The 26617-nt window shown below is 54.2% G+C and overlaps 1 protein-coding gene across 1 annotated transcript in view; it reads right to left on the reverse strand.

Annotated features, from left to right (window-relative positions):
* Positions 1–26369, reverse strand: part of GRID1 (glutamate ionotropic receptor delta type subunit 1) — a 660665-nt gene extending 634296 nt beyond the window's left edge. The window contains exons 1-2 of the mRNA XM_065919920.1: positions 26072–26369; positions 23790–23945 (exon numbers count right to left, since the gene is read on the reverse strand). Of these exons, the coding sequence (XP_065775992.1) occupies positions 23790–23945; positions 26072–26150 (235 nt within the window). The 5' untranslated portion in view covers positions 26151–26369. The remainder of the gene's footprint in view (positions 1–23789; positions 23946–26071) is intronic.
* Between the last annotated feature and the right edge of the window lie 248 nt (positions 26370–26617).

Here is a 26617-nt window from a genome sequence, read left to right on the forward strand (position 1 = left end):
CAGAAGAGCTGCCCTCCAGAGAAAATCTCCATAGCAGGTGAAATACACGAGAAGGCGGGAGAGGAAGAAGAGGCAAACTGTGGGGCCAGAGAAGCCTGCCAGAGGCTGGGCCACAGCATCTCAGAGCCCCATGCAGGAGGGCTGGGGTGAGTGAGGGCTAGGGTAGGCACATGCCTGCCCTTGGGGATGGATTTGGTGATTATCCAGATTCGGTGATTACTTCAGCCACACTAATTAACCTGCTGCTCCCAGGGGTTCCAGAGTCCCCGAGGCACCGTGTGACTGGGCCAGGCAGGCAGCACCGCATGCACATGCGGGGGCGGGCAGTAGTTCTCCCACTGGAGAGGCGGGTCCAAAGTTGGCCCTCAGGGATGCTCACACTGAGCACCTTGGGGACGGGGCAGGTCACACCTAGCCAAGGAACCCATGAAGATGAAAGAGGGAATGTGTAAAGGAGGAAGAAGGCTGGGAGTCAAAAATGAGAGGTGACCTCAGGAGGGAGGTGTGAGGGGGTGACTCTTAGGAGATCACAGGGCAGCTTCCTGAGCCAAGGTCTGGCAGCCAGCTAAGAGGTATTCAGACTTTCATGCAACCCACATAGACTGGGTACATTCTCTGTGCCAGGGGTTAGGCCAGAAATGGGGGACCCAAAAGGCAGCATTCCCTGCCCTTCAAAAACTTCCATTTCATATGGGGTGGACACACAATAACAAGGTCAACCATCTAGATTAATGGCACCTTCAAAATAGATGAGTATCACGGAGAAAAACAGGACACTGAGGAACGTGCTGGGGGATGGGACAGGGAGCGGAGTGAAATTCTAGAGAGTGTCAGGGAAGAGCTCTCAGAGGTGGTGACGTTCTGAGCAGAGACTAGGGGGGAGCTAAGCATGAACCGCATAGATATTTTTAAGAAGCTGTCTGCCCCCTGAAGCAGACAGAAGGCTTTAGGGCACGTGATGAAGAAGTGGCATGGAAGCCACAGCCAACATGAATGAACCAACAAGAATGAACGAAGGGAACAAGAGGGCATGCACGTGACCGCCAGCAGAGTGGGAACAAATGAGTGGGAAATGCAGGGAGGATGAAGCACCAGACAACCAAAAAATTGGTCAATAACTCCAGAGTAAACAAAATGGTACAAGAAAGACAAAGGCCACCCCAGTCAGCTCTGGGCATTGACACAGGGCCAAAGTGGTAAACCTTTCCAGGCAATGCTCATCTGCCCTAATGATGATGCTGGAGAGAGGGGAGATGGGAAAAGCATGGGGGGAGGAACCCCAGAGTCCCTGCCTCCAAAGTGAGAAGTCAAGGGGTGCAATCCAGAGTGCCCCGGGGAACTGTGCAGGTAAACACCCAACATCCGCTAAGAGGAGACAGGGGCTGTGCTGAGGGTAAGAAGGCAGGGAGGAGGAGCTGCTGGTCATCTAACCCGGTAGAAGTCATCAACTCTTTTAACTATCTACATACATACTTCTGTTAAAAATTAAAAATTAGGGATGGAGAGAGGGAGAAAAGATAGGAAGGAGGGAGGAAGCAAGAACGAGTGGCCAAGAACTTCTGGCCCCTGGAGCTTCCAGGGCAGCCAGAGCCTGCAGGGGCAGAAGAGCAGAGCTGCAGGGGAGGACTGGAGGCCCGAGTGGCTGCCTGGAGGAGATGGCCCTGGAGGACTGCATGGAGGATGCCCACAAAGGAAGGAAAAGGCAGAGCTCTCTGTCCATCTAGCTCGGGCCCCTCATAACTGAGGACATAGATGGATCCCCTGTTCCCCTCAACTCCAGGCCTCTTTCATCCAGTCCCTATAGCAGACACATCCATGCAGCTCCTCCAATCCTATAAACTCTCAGAGGGCTTCCATGCTCTTGGGCTCCTCAGGCTCTGCAGGCTCCCAATGCCTACCTCACACCCTTGTCTTTCCCCCAAGACACTCCTCCTTTTGCCTCTCAACCTTTGCACATGCTGTTCCCCATCTCTTCCCTAGTAAAGCCCTCCTTATGCTTCAGGCCTCACTGAAGACACTGCCTCCTTCAGGGACTATCCCTGATCCCCCAAGTCCATCTTTCAACAGGAGCCCTTCAAACACAAGGTAAAAGGGAGCAAGGTACTCTGCGGACAGAGAAGAGCCTACTGCTGACACAGAGATTCGGATATGACATGCTGGCAGATCCCCCGGGGCCTCCACTGCCCAACTAAACATGCCAGAAGGACAGCAGAGAACCCTGTGGCTGATGGCCCATGGCAGCCACATCCCCTCCCACCAATATGTTATCCTTGCTCAGGATAAAACTGCAGCCTTAGAGCACCAACAGTCCTTCCCTGCAGGGCTCCCAGCCTCCAGTCCTGTCAGTATGAGCATCCCCTTTCTTACATTTTCCAGAACTATGGGACTTCTCGCCAATTGTAAATACCAGGTACACTGTGAGAGGCCACGTGTTGTGAATCCTCAGTCACATCTCAGAACACGTGGTCTCTCCCAAGGGCTCAACATTTATACTTGTGGAGTTGGAACCGCCAGCAGTGGGAAAGCTCCCCATTTCCCCACCCCTGCCCGCCCAGACAGTGGAGCCCTGGGCTGAGGTTCTTAGCTGAGTCTGGCTTTGAAGGTGTGGTTCTGGGGCTCAATAACAGGGGACCTTAGCTTGGAGAGTCTGGGCAGGGTAGCTGCCACACTGGGTCTCCTGGCCGGAGAGTTCTGAGCCTGAAGCTCTTACTCTGAGGCATCCATATAGAGGTTTGGACCCTGAGGTTTCACCACGGAGATTTTTAACCTGGGATGCTCTACTGGGGTTTGTGAGCCTGGTTAAGGGGTCTCATTTTAAGTGTACTAATTCCAGGAGCTCTCTCATGGGGTGGGAAGGGGTTCTGAGTTCGAGGTTCTATGCTGAGGAAGCTCATAGAGAAGAATTGCTCTGGGCTTTTCCATTGGAGGGGCTGGTGGGGGTGAAAGGGAGCTGGACCTCCTGAGCCTGCTCATCCTGTTTGCTCCTGAACCCTCGAGGAGGTTCTAATCGTTTCCTCCAGAGCTGTTAAGAGACCCTTAGCTGACTCCAAACACAGTGCCTGCGGACTCCAGCAACAGGGATAAGAAGAAAGCACTGGAGAAGGAAGGGGTCTCACTGCCCTCATGCTCAAAGGCACATCTCCCTGAGGCTGTGCTAGGACCACCACTGCATACCTGCCCGCCACAGACAGCATCGGGAACAGAGGGGCAGCCACTCACAAAGGTCACACAGCACTTCCGGCTGATTCCAGGTGCCGATTTCAGTAGCGCATCAGTCCTAGGCCAGGGGAACCAAGGAGGCTGAATCTCATCGCCTCAAGTGCAGACAAACACGCACATACACACACACAGCTCCCCAATGGATCCTCAGTCAATGGCTATAAGGACCCAGGAGTCTTTTTCTGGCAACTCTATGGCCTGAGTAGGGCAGCCTCACCCAGTCAAGAGGTAGGTTGACTTAAGACTGGGTCCCAGTGGCTACTCAAGTTGGTTCTGAGACAGGGTCAGGGCCCCAGGACAGAGTCGGGAGGACAGGGCTGAGGAATGCCCTGGGTCTGAAGAATAGGAGCTTTAGGCCTGGTCCAGCCCACACTCCAGGAAGCCCTAGAGAGTCACATTCCTCCCCTGCTAACAGCAGCCTGACTCGGACCCCTGAGCACCGCCTCAGCATTTAGAGATCGTCGGCAGAGAGGGAGCCCTGTGAGCTGTAACCCCTTCCCTGAAGCCAACCCACAGAAGCGCCGACCACAGTAAAGGTCTTATTTGACAGTCATGTATATAAATGCTTGCTTCTCTGAAAAGCACCAGCTCTTTAAGGATAAAGATCATGCCTTTCCTTACTGTGGAGCCCCAAGTTCAGGGCCAAGTCCACAGTAAGCACTCAGGAAATGAATGCATGAATGAATGAACATTTCCTTTCCAATATCCTGATGGAAGGATCAACAGAGAAATTTATAAGCATAGGAATGTTCTCTCTGCAGCAGTCAGTAACGCTGATAGCTTTGTACATCACTTGTGCTCTGAAAACCTTGTTCCGGAGACAAGGAGATGCTCAGAATTCCATCCAGGAATTTGGACTGGGTTTTCTGTAGACATTTATGTACTTTTTTCTAAGATAACACAATCTTGCAGTATTCATCTGAAACTACCTTATATCTAATTTTCTGAATTTCTAGATATAAAATAAATCATTATACAAAAAAATCTGTATCTACAGTGTATGGAACAAAAGGAGATTTCAAAGCCCATTAACTCACAGAGATGGTGTGTTACTGGGGGAATATGGGCTGTATAATTAAAACAATTTAAATCCGATTATAAGAAGACAGTGGGCTTTACTGCCTGCCACCATCTCACTAACAGAAAGAAAAACAATATCTGAGGGTTTTTTTTTAAGTTACTGTAAAATTGTGAATTAGGACACGCACATACCACCACTCCACTGCTTTATGTTACTGATGAGATGAAACACTCCTTGCAGAGAAATATTCCTTACAGAGACTGTAAGCCATCTTCAGCTGAGAGATGCTGGCTGCATATACCATGTGGTAGCAGAGGCCCCCAAGTCAGGAAAGGAGGTGGTCCCCATGTCAGCCAGCGTGAGAGTGGGTTCTTTCTGGAGACGCCAAACTCATGGCTAGTGATGCCTGGCTCTCCTTGCCCACTCTCTACTGAACTCCAGAGTCCAGTGTCTGAGGAGGGAAAATACCAAGGGGCCTGGGACAGGGAGATGGACGAAATGACTGTTCACGGCCCAGCCAGGAACACCTCCTAGTGGAGCAGAAGTGTACATTTCTTTTTGTTTGTTTGTTTGTGTTTGGCTGTGCTGGGTCTTAGTTGTGGCAAGCAGGATCTTTGATCTTTGTTGCAGTATGCCAGTTCTTTAGTTGCACCGTTCATGATCTTTAGTTGTGGGACTTGAGACCTTTTAGTTGCAGCATGTGGGATCTAGTTCCCTGACCAGGGATCGAATCCGGGCCTCCTGCATTGACAGCCCAGAGTCTTAGCAACGGGACCACCAGGGAAGTCCCAGAAGTGTACACTTCTAAACACAATGTGAACTAGAGAAGCATGCCCAGGGCTATACTGAAGTAAATCTATGATGATGAGTGCCCTCCTTTGCTCATCGACTGGGAAGCAGGATGGAGTCTGGGTGGTTGAGCCCAACTTCCACATTCGTCTCCATCATTAGGGGCTGGAGCTGATGGGCTGGTTCCATTGCACATTGGTGCCATCAGGAAGCTCTTAAGGAACACCCATGCCTGGGCCCTACCCTGGCGTGTGAAATCAAAATCTCTGGGTGAAGCCTAAGCCCTGACCCTTGTTTGAGGTTCCTGAGGATGCAGACAGGGTCTGCAGTGTTCACATACGCTTTGCACAATGGCTGGCACAGGGTCAACCATGGCAGAGCTGGAGATGGGGAACAGGGCATGGTGGGGGAGCCGACGGCCCCTTTGGTTTCCCCACTCCCATGAGTCTCTCCTCTCTCAGCTCGAGGCCCTGATCTAGGTGTTTGGCTCTGGGCCCCGATTTCTCCTCTAAGGTCTACAGCCTGCACTCCATGCTCACCTCAGGGTTTCAGATCCCAGAGCCGGAGTCACTTCTGCCAGAACCACAGAAAAGAAGTTCTAAGAGCCCTGCAGACCTTGCCAGACTGTCAGCACCCTCCTCCTATGCCCAGCAACCCCGGACAGGGATCCTGCATTTTCACATCCCTGAGCTTCACTCAAGCTATTCCACCACCTGGAGTGCCTGCTTCCCTTTCACCACCTAAGTAGCCCTCATCCCCCAGTTAAGACTCTGCTCAGTAGTCACTTCTCCCAGGATGTCTCCCATGATTGCTCCCTGGCCCAGGCTAGGGGACCTAAGAGTGTGATCTGTGCTACAAGAGAACGAAGCCAACCCAGGGCCTGTTGGAGAGCAGATGTACTGCCTAACCTAGCCTGGGCCAGGGAGCAACCAAGGGAGACATCCTGGGAGAAGTGACTCCTATTCCTACCACACCCAGCTCTGTGGTCACAGCAGACAGGACAGGCAGCCTGCCAGGACTCTCAAGAGAAAGAGAGCAATCTTGGGTGGGCTGAAAACCAACCCATCAGCCCTGCCCAGCCTCATACCCCACATAGAGACTCACATTGCCTCCTCGACCCTCACCACCGGCTTTCTCCAGCCAAAGTTAATAATTTTAAAGTAATTAAGTCCAGCAAACCGTAACAGATTAAGTAAGGACTGCTGGTGGCCAGCAGAGCTAAGCAGCCTCACCTCTGCCTGAGCCCATGTGGAGGGCAGCTGGGTGGGAACTGGATCCCAGGTCCAGCCTCCAGGGGCCTGACCATCACGGGGCAGAGATAAACCTCTCTGAGCAGTCAGCCGCCTAATGAGACTGTCAGGGGACTTCTTAACAAGATTAGGCAGAAGCCAGGCTCTGCCTCACACTGTGTGGAGGATTTCTGTTCAATTAGTGGTTCGAGGGCAGGGGGCAGATACTGCCTGGGAGGAGCGGTTTACCTCTGCCGATAAGGCAGCGCCCCCCTGGCACTCCTAGTTCTGGCATGGCCAGCCCAGACTCCCAGGATCCACAGTAGCCTGGGACAGTGTTCCCACCGGTCAGAAGGATGAGCAGAGCTGGCCCGGCGTATAGGGCAAAGCCAGGTCTCTGGTTGCCAACCCCAGGACACCTCCTCCTCCCTTGGAACCTAGGTGAGCTCCCAGGGGTGGCCACAAATGGGCCATCTGGAAGAAGGGGACAGAGATCCCTGCACCCCTGCCCACAACAGGTGAGGGGATAGGAAAGACCTCCCCCGCTTTCCTGGGGTGGAAAACACTGATTCTGGGGCCAAGAATTCTGCAGACACCCCGTACCTGCAGGAGGCCACAGAGCAGTGAGTTCCACCTCCTGGGGATCAAGCCCTGCTTCCCTTTAGGACCTGGGAGTACAAAGGAGTTCCGGGTCACACCACACCCACAGAAACCCTCAGGACACCCAGGGAGGGCTGTGGCTCCAGGTCCCCTCCTCTCTTCCTATCCCCAAGTTCCTGCCCTGCCAGGCTGGCTCCCACTGTTCCCTCACTGTCCCAAATGCCACCGCAGCTCAGCTCATTCTGCCCCATGCCTGAAATACAACCTTCCCTCACTCAAAGCCTTCCTGCACAGCCAGGCCCACAGCCCGTCTCCTTCACTGATGCCCACCCGTGGGTGCACCACAGAGCTCAAAGCCTGGCTCCTTTCTTCCCAACCCTGCCTGCTCCACAGAGCTTTCAAGTCAGCCAAGTCTGAGGTCTCCTGGAGCTCACTGTGCAGGAACAGTGGCCCCAGGGTGACCCCAGGGCTTCCAGTCCAACCCCAGTTCCGAGTGCCCTGTGGGCAGAGAAGCCCCACATTGAGAGGCTATTCCCTCTTCTGGAGGGCGGCTAAGAGAGGCACGGGGCACATGGTGTTCTGTGGGCCCGGCCTCCTCCCTCTTCCTCAGGTGACGCCCATGCTCTGCCCCTTCACCCTCAGCTTAGGGCTGCGACAGCCCCAGGCCTGGTCAATCAGGGCATCCACTCCAGTGGCACCAGGGCTGAATCCGGGAGGAGGCTGTCCCCATGGCCAGCCGAAGAGCAGCAAGCCTGGGACCCTTGTGAGACTCTTGTTAAAGAGCCCCCCTCTTTCCATGGGTAAGGAGCAGGGTCTGGCTGATCAGACTGGACCAGCCTGCAGCAGCCCAGGGGCCCTGAGTGGATGGAGCTCCCTGGGAAGGAAGCCCACCCTGGGGAAGGCAGCCACAGGGTGTGGAGAAGGAGGCAGTGTCCTGAGGATACAATCTGGGCTCCTGGATCCAGCCATGCCTGAAGTTATACCTCCGCAGGCCTTTTCCATTACACGGCCTGTTAAATATCTTTATTTGCTCAGGCCACTACAAGTGTTCCTAACACCTACATGACTAATATGATTAATAGAGAACATGATTTCAGACCCTAGGCAGAATTCCCTGATGTGAGGCTGCTAGGGCATGGTATCTTCAGATGGTTCAACTAGCAGCCCCACAAACACACACGGGGACAAGATTCCCCTAGGGCACGAGAGGCAGAGACGCTCCATACACCCCAGGGCAGCATGGCTCAGCCACCTTGTCACAGCCCCAGCAGGGTCCTCAAAGCACACCCTGGGCACCCAACAGGCTCCCCCAGGAGGGGCTCAGTCTGTCTACAGGAGTGTGTCTGTGAGCTCGCCAGGACACATGGGCATGCTCTCCTGTGTGTGTCTGCAGACCCACACGCCCACAGGCCATCCGTACAGTCACACAGCCACTCCACAAACATCGCTCTAGCCCAGCATGCCCTGGGAGACCTGAGAGGCAGAGCTTAAAGACCTCCCAGGTACCCTCCGAGACACAAGAGAAGGTGTGAAGGATGCATGGCGGCCAGGAGAAAGACCCCGTCCTGGCTATGGGGGCAGGGCAGCCAGGGAGGGCCTCCTGAAGAGCGTCTCAGGGACAAGATTGGAGCAGAGTGGGCGTGGAGTCCCGTCTAGCAGCACCCTGCCACTGAAGCCCCCCTGGAGCACCGGCCAGTGCTGATCCTCATCACAGACCCCCTGTCCTCCCTTCCATGAAGTTCATTTTCTTGGCAGGAGCTAAGGAGCCTGACACAGTCAGTTCCCTGAGCGGTGCTCAGGCTGGCTCCTCCTGACGAGGACTCCATCATGAACAACTGCGGGGCTTCAAAGCCCCTTCAGCCCCGGCTCACCGGGCGGGTTCTATCTCCTGCTTCCTCAGAGGCCAACGCATCAGGGTGGCAGCTACGTTCTCACAGATGGGCACTGGGCACCGGCTCCTGTAGGGGTGCTGGCCGAGGGTCAGCAGTGCCCTCCCCTGCAAGCTTGAGCCGCCTGCAGCAGCTCCTCCCTCTCCCGGCCCCTTCTGCTGCCCAAGTTTGGAAGAGAAGGGGCTAGGACAATGCCATCGCCAGTACGTGAAGGTGGAAACTGAGGCCGCACATCGGGCGGCTCCCAGGCCCACCAGAGGATTCCCAGGTGGGAGACAAGAATAGACACCGCAGTCCGGACTCACATCTAACACCCAGCCAGCAGTCAGCCCACACAGCCCCAAAGGGTCACTACCTGGAGCCCAGGGAGAGCGTCTACTTGCCCTGGGAAGCCTCTCCTCCATCACTACCCACTCCCATCCCCACGAGCACATCACAGAGGGGATGGACAGGCCAGTGACCCTGAGCCCCTGCCACAGCACCTCAGCCAAGGAAAATGTCTTCCAGAAACAGAGCCTTCAAAATTATTTCCAGCTCCAGCCCACAAGTGTGGAAAAGCCCTCCGTGGTAACTGCATCCCTATGCTGGGCCTTAGAATCCCCCATGAAAGTGACCATTCCCAGGAAGAGGCTATGCCATCGGCTCCTAGCATTTCTTACCAGGACAAAGACCTTCACATCCAGAGGCTGATCAAGAGGGAGGGGTCAGCATAAGTGGGCCCCAAGTGGCAGGATGGGGCTCCTATAAATGCAACAAGCCTCCAAGCCCCAGGCCATGGGATTCCAAGTGGTTCTGAGCATGAAGGCAGGGCCACAAGCTTGAGAGGGGTTTCAGGGAGCAGAGGTCTCATGTGTCCACCTGTCCTGTCATCTATCTCGGGGCTCTTACTGAGCACCCACAACCAGCTGCACACCAGGCTTGGTTTTGGGAACCCAACAATGAACAAGACACTTTCCTGCCCTCACAGACTTGACTCTCCTCACAAATAAATTAATAACATAACTGCAGGTGAGGAAGCATGCAAAGAAGGAAAAGAAGGCTTTGTTAGAGAATGAAAGGGGCTTTCCTTGGAACGAAGGGTAGCCTCTCTGAGGAAGTGAGATCTGAGGAGTAGCTGAGGTTGAGAAAGAGCCTTGCATGTGAAGTGACTTCCTGATGGAGAGAGCAGCATGTGTAAAGGCCCTGGGGTAGGAACATGCTTCACCTTTGGAGACATGGGAAGAAACTCAATGTGGCTGAAGCAGGGGGTCAGGAGGAGTGGCCGTAGTGAAGCAAGTAAGCTCAGTCCTTGTCGGGGCACTTAGGGGCCTGCAGGCTCTGGCAAGGGGGTTGGCTTTTATTCTTAGTACTGCAGGGAGCCATTGAAGGATTGCAGCAGAATGGGGGTGGCGGGGGGTGACTGGATTGATTTTTCTATAATTCTAGTTGCTACACAGACAGAGGCCTGGAAAGAGGGCAGAAGGCAGGGAACAGAGAGTAAGTGACCACAGGGGCTGAGGCCTGTGAGATGGTGAGATGGATAGAACTGGACAAGGGCTGAGATAAAGGGGGGTCGTGTGCCTAGTGGGACAGCATGTGAGGAAAAGGGGAATGCTGACTCAGCACCAATCCTTTGTTGTTGTTGTTTTGAAGCAATCTCTGCTTCGCTCTGCTCTCTGTATAATTCCTTGTGCTCCCCGGGGTGGTCCACAGACGATGCTCACACAGCCCTGGGCACAAGTGTCAGCAGACACTGGGTATTGACAGACACCTCTGCTTTCTAACAGGCCATCACCAGGAGCCTGTAGCAGCTGCCAAGCGCATTGCATTCTTCCTTCGGTGAGGTTCCTGGGCTGGCTCCCAGCACCACCCAGGTGACTGTCCACGAGGCTTCTGCAGTGAAAGGAAGATAAATGAAAAAGTCTAAAGTCTAGGCTCCCAGCAGACTCTGGTATGCTGGGATTCTGAAATATTCATATATAAGGAGTGTGCAGGGATAGAAACAGAACATATGATGAGTCTGGTGCAGAAATGCAGCCATTAGTGATGTCAATGTCAGTGATTCCCAGCAGATGAGACCCTGTGTCCTGTGGGTGCTGGTCAGTGAGCCGGTGTGAAATCTGGGAGCAGGCTGAGGAGCCGGGCAGTGGGATCAGGCTGGGCTCAGGCTGAAGAGTGTGTCTGGGGTGGATAAAAGCAGCACAGGCACCCCTGTGAGCTGGCTCAGGGTGGGAAGGAGAGACAACTCTCTGCAAGGCATAAGTGAGAGTCACAAGCTCAGAGCTCTAAACTGGACTTTAAAGGAATCAGTGTGAAGTCACACACTAGAATCCAACAGCCAACTACACAGCTTCAAGAGGGGGTATCTGGTGCATCATCCTTTCTTGGGCAAAAGCCCTGGGCTGGAGGACCAGAGGCTTACCCAGAGCCACGGCAGGAGGTGAGACCAAGAGCCAGCACTCACTCGGGCTTCATTCATCTCAGCAGAACATCCAGAACAAGCAGTGACCATCCCTCCCTCTGCACTGATCAGACAGCATCATGAAGGCAATAACTGTGGCTCCTGTTTATGGAGCATCTCTTTGGTGCCAGGTGCTGGCTACATTCTCTACTGTCCTTACCTCATTTGGTCAAGACAACCTGTTACGGCAGGTGCCACTGTCCTCATTTTACAGGCAGGAAAGCTGAGATCAGCAAGTTAAGTCTCTTGTTAGGAATGTGGCTTATGAGGGGCAGGGACAAAGTGAATGTATCCAAAAGAGAATCCAGTGAGAAATATTCAGGCTTCAGGATATGAAGCCTGAAAAAGTCCGAGGGACAGAATGGCTGTCTTTAAATGTTTAAAGGGCTGGGGGTAGAGAGAGTTTCGTTTCAGTGTATCCCAATGTAAAGGCCACCTGGGGAAGAGAACAGCTGATCCTTGGAGACATGGGGATCTCATTCAACATATGTTGGCCCCAAGGCCTTGGGAGGGCCAACTCCCTCAGTAAGTTCACACCACACTGGTTGGGTCCCAGGCCAGGGCTTGCCCACAGCTCACCCTCTTCTACTCTAGTCTGCTGGGGCTGCTACACTAAATACCAGAGATGGAGTGTATTATAAACAACAGACATGTATTTCTCACAATCTGGAGGCTGACAAGGGCAAGATCAAGGTACTGGCTGATCTGAACTCTGGCTGATCTGAGGGCTCTCTTTCTTGTCCGCAGACAGCTGCCTTCTCACTGAGGCAATGGCACACCACTCCAGTACTCTTGCCTGGAAAATCCCATGGACGGAGGAGCCTGGTAGGCTGCTGCAGTCCATGGGGTCGCGAAGAGTCGGACACAACTGAGCGACTTCACTTTCACTTTTCACTTTTATGCATTGGAGAAGGAAATGGCAACCCACTCCAGTGTTCTTGCCTGGAGAATCCCAGGGATGGGGTCGCATAGAGTCGGACATGACTGAAATGACTTAGCAGCAGCAGCAGCCTTCTCACTGTGTCCTCACATACTGGAGAGAGAGAGCAAACTCTCTGGTCTTTTTTTTTTTTTGGCTGTTGTATTGCAGAGCCTGTGGGATTTTAGTTCCCCAACCAGGTCCCTGGAGTTAAGAGCGTGGAGTCCTAACCACTGGATGCCACTAAATTCCTACCTGGTCTCTTATTGTATCTAGTCCGGGCATGAAAACACCACTCTCAAGATCAGATCTCAACCTAAGAATTTCCCAAAGCTCACCTTCCAAATACTATCACATTGGGGTTTGGGGCATCAACCTACAAACTGGCAGGGGGAACCACTCAGTCCACAGCACTTCCAGGTCTTCCCTGGGTCTGGCCTTGGTACTGCAGGGCTCTCCCTCAGCTCCAGACACCAGAACCCTATGATGTCCGCCCGCCTGTATAGCTGGGGTCACAAGAAGACCACTCCTTGGGCTATGCAAGGAGGCTAGCTCCTGCCCTCGCCACTTTGACCCACTGCCAAGATGGCAGAGTAGCTGCCAACAATGAAGAAGGGCCCAAGCTGTTGCCCACAGCCTCCTGCTGACCTTGGCCAAGTCAACTACAACACAGTGACCAGAATCTCATTGGGATGATCTCCGAGGGGTCCAGGGTCAGGACCACACATCTAGGCCCAGGGATGTCTCCCAGAAGGGAGGGGGAAATGATATTTTTTGAGTGGGTCCCAGAAATTGCCCTGTCTCAGAGTTTGGGACACAGCAGGACACAATAAAGATAGCCCTCCCTTCCTGCAGCCCACAGCCTCCAGGAGATTCAGCAAACACAGGCTGATAGGACACATGGCAGGACCAGCTTCCTTTGGGCACTGGGAGGCTCCCCGAGGATGCCATGTGTGAACAGAGACCTGAAGGAGCTCCACAAGGAGGGGGCTACAGGGGCTCCAAGTGGCAGCTGGCACTGTGGCTCATTCTGCCTAACATGCCTGGGCAGTGCAGACATCTGCAGCACTCTCCCATGTGTCCATGTGTATGTGCACACACACACACCCATGCACGCACCTCACACCCAAATACTGCTACACACACACATTCACACACTCACATGCAGCCTGGGGTGATATGCTCGGATTCCAGGGAATGCCCAAGGATCTGACCCCCGCTGTTAGACAGTACCCACTCCTCAGCACTGCCCAACAACCACCCTCCCCCAGAGGCATGGCCACCCCAGTCTCTTGAGGAACACTGGCCGTAGGTGCCTGGCGCAGCCCAGTTCTGCACTTGGGTCATGCAGGATCATGCCACAGCTCTCAGAAGAGAGATATATATATATGTACATATATATATGTACACATATATGTATATGTATATCTGGGATGCAGGCTAAACCAGTCCTGAGCTGAGGCCCCAGCCTGGGGCTCCATGACAGGGACAGATGCTTCCCCGGAGCTCTAGGCTCAGCCGGCAGCCTGCAGGACTTGGGGGTAGACCACTCGGTTGTTTGGGCCACCAGAGCCCGAGAGGGAGGGAAAGGCAAGTGCAGGACTGAAGAGGAGCAGCATCGGATTTCTGCAGCCAGGACAGGGAAGGCAGCAAGGGTCCTAGAGTTGAGCCAAGTCGAAGCCCCCTCGGTACCTGGCACTGGCCAGCTGAGATGGGCACCACTGAGACAAGCACCAGCCCAGGGCCCAGTTCAGGTCTCAGAGCTTTGGTCCCCGAGCCCAGGCCAGGACCCAGAGAGTGGCCGCGCCCTCCCTCCCGGGCCTCTGGGTGCTCAGACAAAAGGATGGAAGAAAGCCCCCCAGCCCCAGTCCGGGAGCAGAGCCAGGGCAAGACCTAAAGCCTCTGCCTTTGCACCGGGCAGAAGGAGCTGCATGGGACGGAGAGAGTGGGGGACAGCCTGCCAGACCCGGGCTGAGTCTGCAGGGCCTCAGGCCACATCAGGGCCAGCACATGGCTGGGCGAAGCCATGAGCTCCAGCCAAGGGGATAGGGTAGGGATGATGTCCAGCCAGTGGGGCCCATGTCTCTGCCCTGGCCTGGGATTTGGCCGCACCCAGGCAGAGCGCAAAGACCAAAGGGTGTCATGTAGCCCAGGCAGGGGAGCAGGAGAACAGAGCAAACAGCCAGAACCACTGCCTACTTAGCATACTGTGTGTCCCCACCCACACCCTCAGTGTGACTCTGCTGAGCCCCAGGCGACTGCCGCTTACCCACGGCCTCCGTCTACCAGGTGTAAGTCACCTCTCTAGACTCATCACCACAACACTAAGGTAACCTCACTTCACAGATATTAAAACTGAGGCTTGAAGAGGACAAGTGACCTTTCAAGACCACACGGCTAATTGGTCACAGAGCTGGAATCTGAACCCAGACCTGCCTGACCACTTTACACCATAGCGAGCAAGTTATAGGCACTTTGGCCAGCCACTCGAGGCTGGATCAAGCTGGCTGGCTTCGGGCCACCCTGTGCACTCAAAACAGAAAGGCTGTGGCAAGATTGCAACTTCGTGCAGTGAGGGTCTACAGGCTCCCAGACCCCAGCCCACACAGGGGGCTCAAGGCAGCCTCCACATAAACCAAGTTATCAATCTAACTTGGTTCCCTGCTCTCCTGGGACACCCAGCAAGGCCGGGATCAACTCCAGGCTGCCCCAAATGGGGCAGGGGTGGGAAAGCCTGCCCAGCCCGGTCAGAAAGTAGGAGGAGACCAAGAGCCCTTTGGGACCACTTGGGCTGATACTATAACAACCATCCCAACCTGGGCGCTCAGTCCTGGGCTGGGCCTTGTAGCACACTTCCTCAACTGACCATCACAGTGGTCATCTTTCCCATCTTTCAGTCGAGGAAACTCAGCTAACCCACCCAGAGTCAGACAGCAGAGCAGGGACAGGAATCCCAGTCTGTACATGAGATGAACCAGACTCCTGCCCCCAGCTCAGCTTGTGGGCACCCTGTCTGTTCTTGTGTAGGGGCGTGGGAGGGCCTGGCTGAGCTGTGGCTGGGAACAGGCATAAGGCAGGCAGAGATGGAGCAGCCATGTCTGGCTGCCTCTGCTGGATCTGGCGGGGTATGAATGTAAGGGAAGCAAACTAGGAGACAGGGCCAGTCAGAGCCACATACCCAGATCTGGCTGGAGGAGGAGGTGCAGCTGGGGATGAGGACAGTCCTGGGTCCCAGCCAGCAGCCCCTGGCTTCACCCACTAGAAACCTGCTCTGCCCAGAACGGGCCCAGGAACAGAAAGAAAAGGGCCTGCTAACCATCTTCCCAGCTACCTTGCCTATGCTTCAGGCCTAGAGTGAAGAACTCTGGGTCTTCTCCCCCCCAACCTGTACCTATTAGCCAGGAAACTGGCTGTTTATGGGCTAGAAGGAAGGTCTTAAGAGGTCCCAGCTGACTGGATACTGGACATGGACCCAGCTGCCTTCCTGGGCCCCATGCCTGTCAGAGAGGCCAGATCCCAGGGAAGGGTGTGGTCACACCCCAGCGCATGGCAAAGACAAGTCTCCACTCTGGACCAGTGCCTCAGCAAAAGACAGCGCTGGTGCTGCGTGGGAAGGCAGGGGTGAGGAGGGCCCAGGGAGGAAGCAGGGGACATCTGTAGAAGAAATGGGGCCACGGGGAGCCCTGCTGAGTCCAGAGAAAGCACAGACTTGCTTATGACCAGCTGTGGGGCCCACCACTGCTGGTGCCAACAATAGTCGGGGCCGGACACCAGTCTTCACCCCATTCCTTAGGAAGCATCGAGGCAAGTCTTTTGAGACCTGGGCCTGTCCAGGTAGACAAAGACTGGCTCTCTTCTGAGAGCCGGGCAGGGCTGGGACCTGGGCTTCCCGACTTTGTCCTACACGAAAAGGCTGCCCGGCACCTTCTGGGGCAGAGGAACAAGTAAACAAGTGTGCAAAGGGGAACTGATGGAACCCATGGATTTGGTCCAACCAGGATCCAATACCTAAAATCCCTTTTGGGTTTTGTTTCTATGTTGTTGTTGTTGTTGTTGATTTAACAAGTCACCAAGGAAATAGGAAGGCTGTTTGGACATGAAGTGGCTAGTAGATATTTGTGTCACTCACCATTTCCAGCTCTCTCTCTTTCCAGGCACACAGTAGGTCTGTGTTTCCTGGATCCTTTACAATTGCTTGGAACCATATGACTAGTTTTGGTCAACAAGTTTTAAGTAGAAAGACTTGTGTCACATACAGGCAGAGACCCTGTAGGGCTCTCTCTCCCTCTGGCATAGCAAGTAGCAATATTCAAGCCGAGTGACCATGATGAGCTCAGTTCCAAGCTGACCAATGATGGACACATAACATGAAAAGGAGATGAATTTTTGTTGCATTAAGTCACTAAGACTTGGAGAGTGTTTGTTACCAAAGCATAACTCAGTCTACCCTGATTGATACAAAGGGAACCACAGAACAAAGCCAAAGGGTAGGAACAAACAGGCACTTCCCTGGGTCATCAAGTCTAAAAAGTTTCAAATCCAGGGATCGGTCTGGGTTAGAAATGGTACAGGAACCAACAGTACAGACTCAATGTTCCAGTTTTTAGGTAAAAGCATTTTCCAGGAAGTGAAAAGGCTGAGTAAAGGGAGAAGATGGCTGATATAGGAGACAAAGGTAGGGGCCTTTGGACCTGGCAACTCCAAGAATCTGGAAAGAGGCTGTCTGCCTTTGCAAGATATGGCTTTGAGTTTTCAGGGGCATTCTTAAAAGTCTTCCAAGAAAAGTCTAGAGAAATGACCCCCACATATTGCTCTAGACAGGAAGACTGTCAACTAGGAATGGGAACAGTAGCAGCCTGGAGGCAGTACAAGAAGTGTCTCACTCGGGTCCACAGCCTTTGACCCATGCGCCTGATATGGATGCCTATTTGTTCACTACAAATAGTAAGTCCATCTTCCCCACTTAGGGGCAAGGCCATGGCATAGTATCCACAGGGATACTAAAAAGGATGGTGAAGGACAGGAAAGCCTGGCGTGCTGCAGTCCATGGGGTCACAAAGAGTAGGATATGACTGAGCGACTGCACAACAACAACAATCCATTAGATACGAGGCTGTGGGTAAGGCAGGAGTTCAGTCTATAAAGAGAGAGTGTGTGTGTGTGTGTTTAGATACACAAGAGGGACCCTAGAATGAAAGACAACTCTGAACCTAGCAGCTCAGCTGAATGAAGATGGTAGCTATTCTTTTACACAGATACAGGTTTGCGAGAAATCCAGAGAGGGGACTAGTGAGAGGGGCTTAGTGAGCAGCCATCAGCACCCACAGCTGCCGCCTTCTGACCTGAAGCATCGCTGGCAGGAGGAAGCTGAGGGTGTCAGTAAGCAAGACTGACCTTGGCAGGGACCCCACCATATGCTCCAGGTGAGCAGGGTGGAGGGTGGAGAGAGGAGGGGGGTTGGAAGAACCTGGCCTGGAAGAAGTGGAGGTCATGGACCTGCACGGTGGCACAGCCTTGCCGTCTGGCTATTCACAAAACAGACTCCTCTAGGAACCTTAGACGTGAGCAGCTTGCAGGCTCCGGGAAGGAAGTTGTTGTCTCATTGGAGAGCACAGGGAGGTCTACAGAGGCCTGCAGACTTACAATCTGCCACCTCCAGAGTGACGATGATAGACAGGGAAACATGGCCACATGCTCCAAGTAAAAAGATGCCACCCAGTATGCAGGAATGCAGCCAGCCATGCAGAAGAAAGGGAAGGGTCATGAAGGGCAGTAGGCATCCCCAAGGTGTACCAACATGGTAGCAGAAAAAAATGGCCCACAAAGACATCCACATCCTAACCCCAGGAACAGTGAATATGCTAGAAAGTGGAAGTGTTAGTCGGTGGAAAGAAAAGTGAAAGTGAAGTCACTCAGTCATGTCCGACTCTTTGCGACCCCATGGACCAGACTCCTCCATCCATGGGATTTTCCAGGCAAGAATACTGGAGTGGGTTGCCATTTCCCTCTCCAGGAGATCTTCCTGATCCAGGGATTGAACCCGGGTCACCCACATTGTAGGCAGACGCTTTACCATCTGAGCCACCACCTGACAGTTGCTTAGTCGTGTCCGACTCTTTGCAGACCCCTTGGACTGTAGCCCACCAGGGTGCTCTGTCCATGGAATTTCTCAGGCAACAATACTGGAGTGGGTTGCCATTTCCTTCTCCAGGGGATCTTTCCCAAGCCAGGGAACTAAACCCAGGTGTCCTGCATCGAAGGTGGATTCTTTACCATCTGAGCCATGGTAAAAGAGAATCCAGGTTGCAATGCAATTAAGGGTGCTAATCAACTGACTTGAAGATAGAGAGATAGGCTTGGATTATCCCCGTGGGCCCAATGCCATCACAACGGTCCTGGGAAAGGGAGACAGAAGAATCAGAGAGGAGATGTGAGGACAGAAGTGACTCCCTGTGAGAAGGACCGTACCCACAAGCTGAAGGAAGGGGGCCAGGAGCTAATGAAGACGAGCAGCCTCAGGAAGCTGAAAAGGCAAGAAAGTGGATTCTCTCCTAGGGTCTTCAGGAGGAATCAGTGCTGCCAACACCTTGATGTTAACCCAGTGAGACCCATGTCAGGCTTCTGATATGCAGAACTGTAGGATAATATATTTGTTTTTAACCAGCAAAGTTATGGTAAAATTTGTTTCTGCACTAAGAGAAAAATTATGCAGCTGAGTGGATGGAAATGATGGCAGTGGGCCTGCAAGCATCTTTAATGACACTAACATCAAACTCAGGGAGATGCTGACAGTGTCTCCCAGGCAGGGACCAATAACACCATTCCCAGGGGGAACAGTGGGTCTGCCAGCAGGAGCTGCAAAAATACAGCCTCAACGGGACCTGAAAGGAAGTCAAGGAAGACAACAGAGGTATCAAACACAGGGAGCCCAGCCTGGCAATCAGTGACGACCTAGAGGGGTGGAAAGGTGGGGAGGGAGACTCACGAGGAAGGGGGTATATATAATTATGATTGATGTATGGCAGAGACCACCACAACATTGTAAAGAAATTATCCTCCGATAAAAAAAAAAAATTTTAATAAATAAAAACAACAACAAAAGTTCAGTTAGGGAGACCATCTAGCAGCTGTCAAAGAGTGCAAGGGGCAGAGTGACCACCTAGGAATGACCAGTATAATACGGGCAAGACCATCAGATGGACACCACCAAGCTCACTGAGCTTTACTTTCATTTTATTTCATTGATTTGTTGTTGTATTCTGAGAACACCAAGCTATACTTGGGTGATTTTTACCCTGTCTTCCTAAAACACTTCCGTGCTTATTGTAACTAAAAGGAATATTGCCTCACATACATTCCTTTTTTCTTCCTCTTCCCTAAATTGTTATCTTTCCACTCTATGACAGATATATCTACAGCATAGCCAATAACTCAAGTCTTTTACTTACAGTAAAAGATAATACTGTGAACAGAGAAGACTCGTGTTCAGCCAGTTCTTTTATGCATTTATGCATTTATATAATCTTCTCCTTGAGCAGGCACTTTAAAGCAATATGAAATTTTTTTATTTAACAAATTAGTGTCTCTTCTAGTATCTAGAAGACAAATTTTCACACTTATTGTTATTATGGACTTCGCCAACTAAATCTAAGATACCACCTTTGAGGGATTTAAATATCAATTCTGTATTATCATTTGCTAAATCCTCAACAAATGCATATTTTATTAAAAATGATCCAATCTTTCACATAAACTGATCAACTGCTTCAAAAGGTAGCTTGCAAGAAGCCTGCACAAAATCAGCCTGAAGAAACTGCAGGTATAAATCTTAGGACCCACAAGTCAAAGTAGAGTTCCTTATTTTCTTCAATTAAATACTTAGGTATATCTCAACATAAATGCTTCCATTTTTTAAAAAATTGGTCGTTTTCGATATTTTAAAATATATGCAGACATATATTTTAAGAGCAATGTTTATAAACAGTTCACATGATTTCAGAAAAAGTCACTGATATGTTAAACAAAAAAAAAAAAACAAAATATACAACTGAACAGAATGGGAGCTCTCAGCACTTATGAAAGTCAGTAGGTGAAAAAAGACTAGAAGGAAAGAACAGTGGTAGACTTCTGAACGATTTTATTCTGTCTTTTGATGCTTTCCTGCACCTTCCACACATTTTACATAATGAGCATGCGTTGCCCTTTTCCTTTTTCACATTTTTAAATTAATTCATGCTCATTGTAGCACGGCATCTCTTTTATAATCAGGAAAAAGAAAGTTAAGCAAAAAGCTGAAAATGAAAGGTCAGGTAGGGTCCGCTCTCAAGGAATTCACTAGCTTAAGCAATGATGCAGCTGAAAATACCAACAGCCTGAAGAGAAGCTAGATGCATTCACAGTTGGTCAAGGAACAGAGAGGGAATTCATGTTTATTGAACACCTACCGCAGGTCTTTTGCAGACAATTTATACATGTCTCATCTCATTTAATCCTCACTATAAACCCAGGAGGACCCCTATCAACAGACATGTGGACAGATTCGGAATAAGGCCAGGCCTCCCCCAATATCACACTGCACATGAGACAAGCAAGATTTGAACCCAGTTTCTTGGGCCCCAGAAACTAAGCTCTTATCCCTGCATGGTGCTACCTCTCAGACCACAATGGGGCAGCATCACTTCAATCCCAAATCCACCTTGGGGATGGGGGGATGGTCATGGGGAGCTCATCCAGTCTATGATGAAGAATGAACCCCAGTCTGCCTTGGCCACTCCCAGCCAACAAGTCTTTTCCTTTCCCATCCAAGCTGTATCTACCAGCCATGTCCTGGGACTGTGACTGTCCAAGTCCACAAGAGAGACATCCATCAACCAGGGCCAAGCCATGAGATGGACAACAGCCCACAGGGCACAGAAGGAAGGACCCAGTGCACTGAGCACCTGCCCCACCAAGCTTCAGGCCAGGGAGACTTGCACCCAGGTCGGGCACTCCCTGAGGCTGTTGAGGGGCTCATCCCTCCCATCCCTGACAGCATCCCAGGGCTTCAAAAGGTATAACAATGGGATATACAATGTACAAACGGGATAACAATGTGAATTTCTGCCCCTGCCGCTTATCATCTGAAAGCATGCCAATTTTAACCAGCACATGCCCTCTGGGTAGAGGGTAGCCCAACACCACCTGGTCAGTATTCCTCTACCTGGACGACCGTCAGGCATCAGTATCCAATTCTCTAGTTCTTGTGCACATACCCTCACTCACACCCTTCCAAGACTGTGTCAGCCTGCCATTCTTAGAGCCTGAGACATTTTTCCAGTTATAAAAACAGAGAAACTGAGACCCAGAAAAGGCCCCTGTGTGGAGCCCTGTGTCTTCAGAACAAAGCCGCATTAAGGTTTGAAGGTTGAACGGCCCATAGTTGTTTGATTTGACTTGTACTGTGTTACTCAAATTGTTTGGTTAGTTGACAAGAGTTAGAAATCAGATTTTACATTAAAGTACAGATCTGAAACTCCTCTTTAAAAAAAATAAATAAATCAGCACATTTATAACACCAGGATTTTCATCCCCAAATGGTAAAAACAGCTGAAGTTGTGGAGCAACTTCCTTTTGACAGAGATTATCTCTCCAGACCCCACACTCAGGTCCTTCTGGGCCCAGTTGCCCAGTTCACCCACGTGTTACCTGTCAGTAACCCTGGGCAAGAGCATCATCTTCAGTCTTTGGGGACCTGTTGCTGGAGTGGGGAGGGGGGCCGGCAACGGGCATCATTTGGGGCAAAATGAATGAACCTGGAATACTCAATACAGTAGAGGGCAAGTCAACAGACACGAGATATATCAACAGAGAAGGTGGCAGAGCCAAAGTGCCACGAAAACACAAGTAGCATCCCCATTATACTGTAAGTTCCCTGGGGCGGGTGTCTCTCAGCTGTGTCCTCAGCTCCCAAGCACAAAGGATGAATGTCCACAATGACAAGAGTATGGGGAGTGTGCAAAGCGAGCATGAGGCACCATGAAAATCACGGCAAGTAATTGGAAAAGCCTCTGTCACCAGAGATCCTTACCTGAGTTAGGGTCATTCCTGCCTACAGAGGTCCCACTTACCCCTGGCTAGAGCCCACCACAAGAAGATGCAACAGTTGCAATGAGGGAGCAGAGAAAAGAAGTCCAAGGGCAGGGCATGCAGCGGCAGGTACTGCAGGTAGGGCATGATCAGACAGCAAACAAGGGTGGGTTCCACCTCCTGTACTTCAGTGGACACCAGACACCTGCCAGGGCTGGGAAAACCAGCTCTCGTGATAGACAACCAGCCTCACCCCAACTCAACCACCACCACCAAAACACATTCAGACCTGCAGGCTTTTACAACTACCCAAAGATAGCCTTGGACCTTCAGGTCCCAGAGCTGGGCCTTCCTCCTCTGCAAGAACAGGAGACTTCCCAAAACCTCTTTCCATCACAACATTCTGAATCCAGAACACAGCCTTCACAGGGTCACCCTATCCTTGGAGAAGACTAGCAGCCAACATATAGCCTAAAACAGGAAGAGGTCTCTGAGTCTAAGGGGTTGGGGGTAGGGACATGGGGACAGGGAAAACTTGCTTGGAGCCTCTGGCCAGCCTACCCCCTCCCTACACCCACTGTCATGTTTGATCCTCCTGGGAGGAATCCCCACACTCTGTGCCACCACCACCTAACCCCTATGTCTTCGATATCCCTGGGCAAGGGCCTCAGACCCAAACCCATGGCTATAAGGAACTAGGAAAACCCTTGGATATAGGGGCAGATGAGAGGAAAGGGGCCCGCGGACAGGCAGAGAGCCTTAGTCCCTGATGAGGAAGCAGGCATCATGGGAGAGAAACCTGAGTCCCCGAACCCAGGCTCAAGCCAGGTGGGAGGAGAGCGAACGAGGGAGGAGGGAAACGCAGCCCGCTCTGCCTCGCTTAGCCGCGCACTTGTTGCCCCCGCCTGCGGGCAGAGTCTGCGGACCAAGGTGGCCCGGGCGCCGGCTAGGATTTCCCCGCAGCCTGGCCAGGCCCAACTCCGCTCCTTTCCTGGTTGAACAGCGCCCACCTCCGGCCCAGGCGGCTATGCCTCCGCCCACGGCGGGGACCGCAAGTGAGAGCTGCGGCTCCAAACCCGGAGGAGAGCGGCCGAGAAACGCGAGCCAAAGCACTGAGGGGAGCGAGATGCTGCGCGTCCCGGGATGCGCTCGGGAGAGGGGAGCGCACTGGCTTGGGCGCTAGACGCTCCTCCTTCGGCAGCTAAGAAGACACCGGCCCATCCAGGTCTGGGGAGGTGCACCAACACAGGTACCCTGCTCGCAGACACGCCCACACGCCCACACGCCCACGCGCCACTCTGACAACAAAGACGGCCCTGGGCCACGCACGCCTGCGCGGCCAGCACCGGGCGCACACACGCGCCCACCCGGCTGGAAAGGAGCCACACAAGCCCGCGACACGCCCCGCAAGAAGCCCAGAAGCCCGGCTCGCCGTTCACAAGCTCTCGGCTCCAGTCCCGCGGCTCAGGGCACTCCCTGCTGCTCAGCTTTGGTGGGCCGGGGAGGGAGCGCGCGCCGTGCGTGCGGTCCAACCCTTGGCAACCCAGCAAGTCTCCAGTACTGCGCCCGAGGCAGGCCCGGCCCTGTTAGCCCTGGACAACCGCGGCCGGCCACTCACCTTCTTGCACAGCCTGGAACGGATTGTTGGCCTCGATGACCTTGATGGAGTAGGTGATCTTCTCGCTCTGCAGGATGTCATCGTTGAGGCTCAGGTCCGATACAGCCAGCTGGAACACCCTGTCGTCCTTGGCCGCGTTCTCCTCGAAGATGGCACCTGGAGGAGAAGAGGGGTCAACACCAGGCCTAGAGATGGGCTCTCCTTCCCCACCCCCACCCCCGCCTTGGCCCTCCCATCACCGCGCTGGCAAGACTGCAGGCTGCTGGGTGATGGGAGTTCTGGGCTGGGGTTTCAGCCTGATAGGATAGTTTAGAGGTGGGCCTCCGCCCACCCACACAAAAATACACCACCCCAAATATGCCAACATAGTCCACATGAGTTACATATGCACGTGGTACATGCAGCCGCCAGGTCACAGGAGTGTCTCACAACCAAGCTACCTCATATACCAATCATGCCCCACATAATGGGCTGAGCCAGGCTGGTGTGACCTCATGCCTTGCCTAAATGGTCCCACGAGTCCTATCCCAGGAGCCAGAAAGTCCCCTTGCAGCCCCAATCCCAAAATGGAAAGATGACTTCCTTCTGCCCTGCGCACCCCCCTTCCGTAGGAGCTAAGCAAACAGGTCCCCAGTGGTTTTCCTGTGCTGGGGCTTCTTTCTGCAGGGGCCGTTGATGATCGGTGACAGGCAGAGGGACTACTCAATCCCGCCTGACTCCCTGGGCTCTGTCTCCTGCTTTCCATCCCTCTCCTGACAGGACAATGTCCCTAGACCCTTTGCCTTCGAACCCAGCAGCTGAGGAGCCCAGAAGGAGCCGCTCTTGAACGGGCCTTCTAGAACCATGAACAGCTCCTCCGGAGCAGCCTCCCGCTGGCCTTTGCGCTCTTCTCACTGCCTTGGCCGACTCTCTGCGCTTGACGCCGAGATCGGTCGGACTCGCCTGAGCCTGGCCCTGCAGCCTGGAAAACTCCGGAGTCCAACCCCCTTGCCAGGCCCTAAGGGTCACCACAGTCCCAGAGCTGGGCCCAGTGATCCCCGAACTGGGGGCTGGGCAGGAGGAGGGAGGTCCCGTTCCATGCTACACCCAGAGCCGCAATGCTGACCGCAAGACCCAAGCCCCACCACCTCCATCCACAACTGAGAAGCAGGTCTTGTCCCGGTGCCTGCCAGGGATTGCAGCGTTCCAAGGCCAGGCCTAGTGCCTGATCACCCATCACCTGTCCCATCACCCCTGCCTTCTCACACCTCCCAGCCCCCCAGCCTCTCTCGGCTCGCTGGTCTTCCCCAACTTCCGGCAAGACGACTGCCGACGGGCTCCCCCAAAACAACCGCTGCCAGTCCCCCAATCCGGCCCAACTTCCTGGGATTTCTCCCCTGCTGCTACCAACTCCCACACACTCCCCGCCGGCGCGCCTCCTCCTCCTCTCCACCTCGTCTTCTCTCCTCCCCGGGTTCTCTCCCTCCATCGGTCTATTCCCGCTCGGCGCGCACGCACACACACTCCGCACACACACCGCGGCCCAGGCTTCTTCCCTGACTCCCACTGCCCAGACCATCTGCCGGCCCCCAAGAAGAAGAAACTCTGAGACTGTCCAGCTTTGGGCTGCCGTCGCCACAACCAGATACACACACACCCACACATACACTGAGAGATACACAGACACACACCAGGGAAACAGACAGACACTGTGTCCACTCTAACAGGCTGATAAATCGTGCACGCACCAACACAGGCTCCGATGGCCCCACACACCCCAACGCCCTCTCGCAGTGACACCAACACGGTGCCACCGGCGCACACACACAAACACACGCTGACAACACCCACCCACCCACATTCACGCACGGTTCCGGTCGGGCCTCTTCGATCCTGCGCTACCAACTTGGCAAGACCCCGGGCCCTGCCCGCCCCCTGCCCGCCCCCTGCCCTCGCTGCTCTGAGCCGTACCTAAGGGCTGGCCCGACCCCGCCGACCGCCCCCCCCGCCCCCGGGGACGCGGGGCTGAACCTGCGTCTAGCCCTGGGTTCCCCGCAGCCGCGGCCCTAAGTGTCGGCAGAGGCCGCGGGGCCCCGCGGGGGGATCGGAGCCCCGGGAGCAGCAGGAGCCCGCGGGAGCGCGGCACGGCCCGTGCACAGCTCCTCCGCGGGGCGGCGCGGCCCTTCGGGGGAGCACCGCCCGCCGAGCCCCTCGGCCCAGGGAACAGCCAAGTTTGGACGCCGCGCACCCCCCGCGCCACTGGGGCCCCCGCCCAACCTCGGCCCCGAGCCCGCCGCGCTCACCGATGTGGATGATGGAGTCGGCCCGCACCGACACGCACTGGCATATCCAGGGGAGAAGCCACAGCGTCAGCGCTTCCATGTCCCCCGGGCGCGCGGCTCATCCGCCCGGGCCCGGGGCGAGGCCGAGGGCAGCGCGGAGCGGGGAGGCGCCGGTCCGGGTGCAGTCCCGGGCCGCTCCCCGGGAAAGCCGAGCCCGCCCGTGCGTCTTCCCCCGCGCGCCCGCCCCTGCGCCCTGAGCCCGCCCCAGCCCAGCCCAGCCCAGCCCGGCGCGGTCGGGCTCCCGCTCCGGCTCCGGTGGTGGCTGCGGCGGCGCTGGCAACCCGAGCCCAGGCCGGCGCGGCGGGGGCGGCCCGCGGCGGCGGCGGCGCTCCCCACGGCTCGGGAGGCTTCGGAGGCGGCGGAGGCGGCGGCGGCAGCAGCCGGGCCGGCGCGGCGGCTCCGGGCTCGCTGTGTGTCTGAGCCCGGGCGAGGAGCGAACTGCGGAGGACGCCCCCTCCCCTCCCCCTCCCCCTCGACTCTGCTCCCCCTCCCCTCCCCGCCCGCCTC

Source organism: Muntiacus reevesi, chromosome 2, assembly GCF_963930625.1.
Source record: "Muntiacus reevesi chromosome 2, mMunRee1.1, whole genome shotgun sequence".
Classification (NCBI taxonomy): Eukaryota; Metazoa; Chordata; class Mammalia; order Artiodactyla; family Cervidae; genus Muntiacus; species Muntiacus reevesi.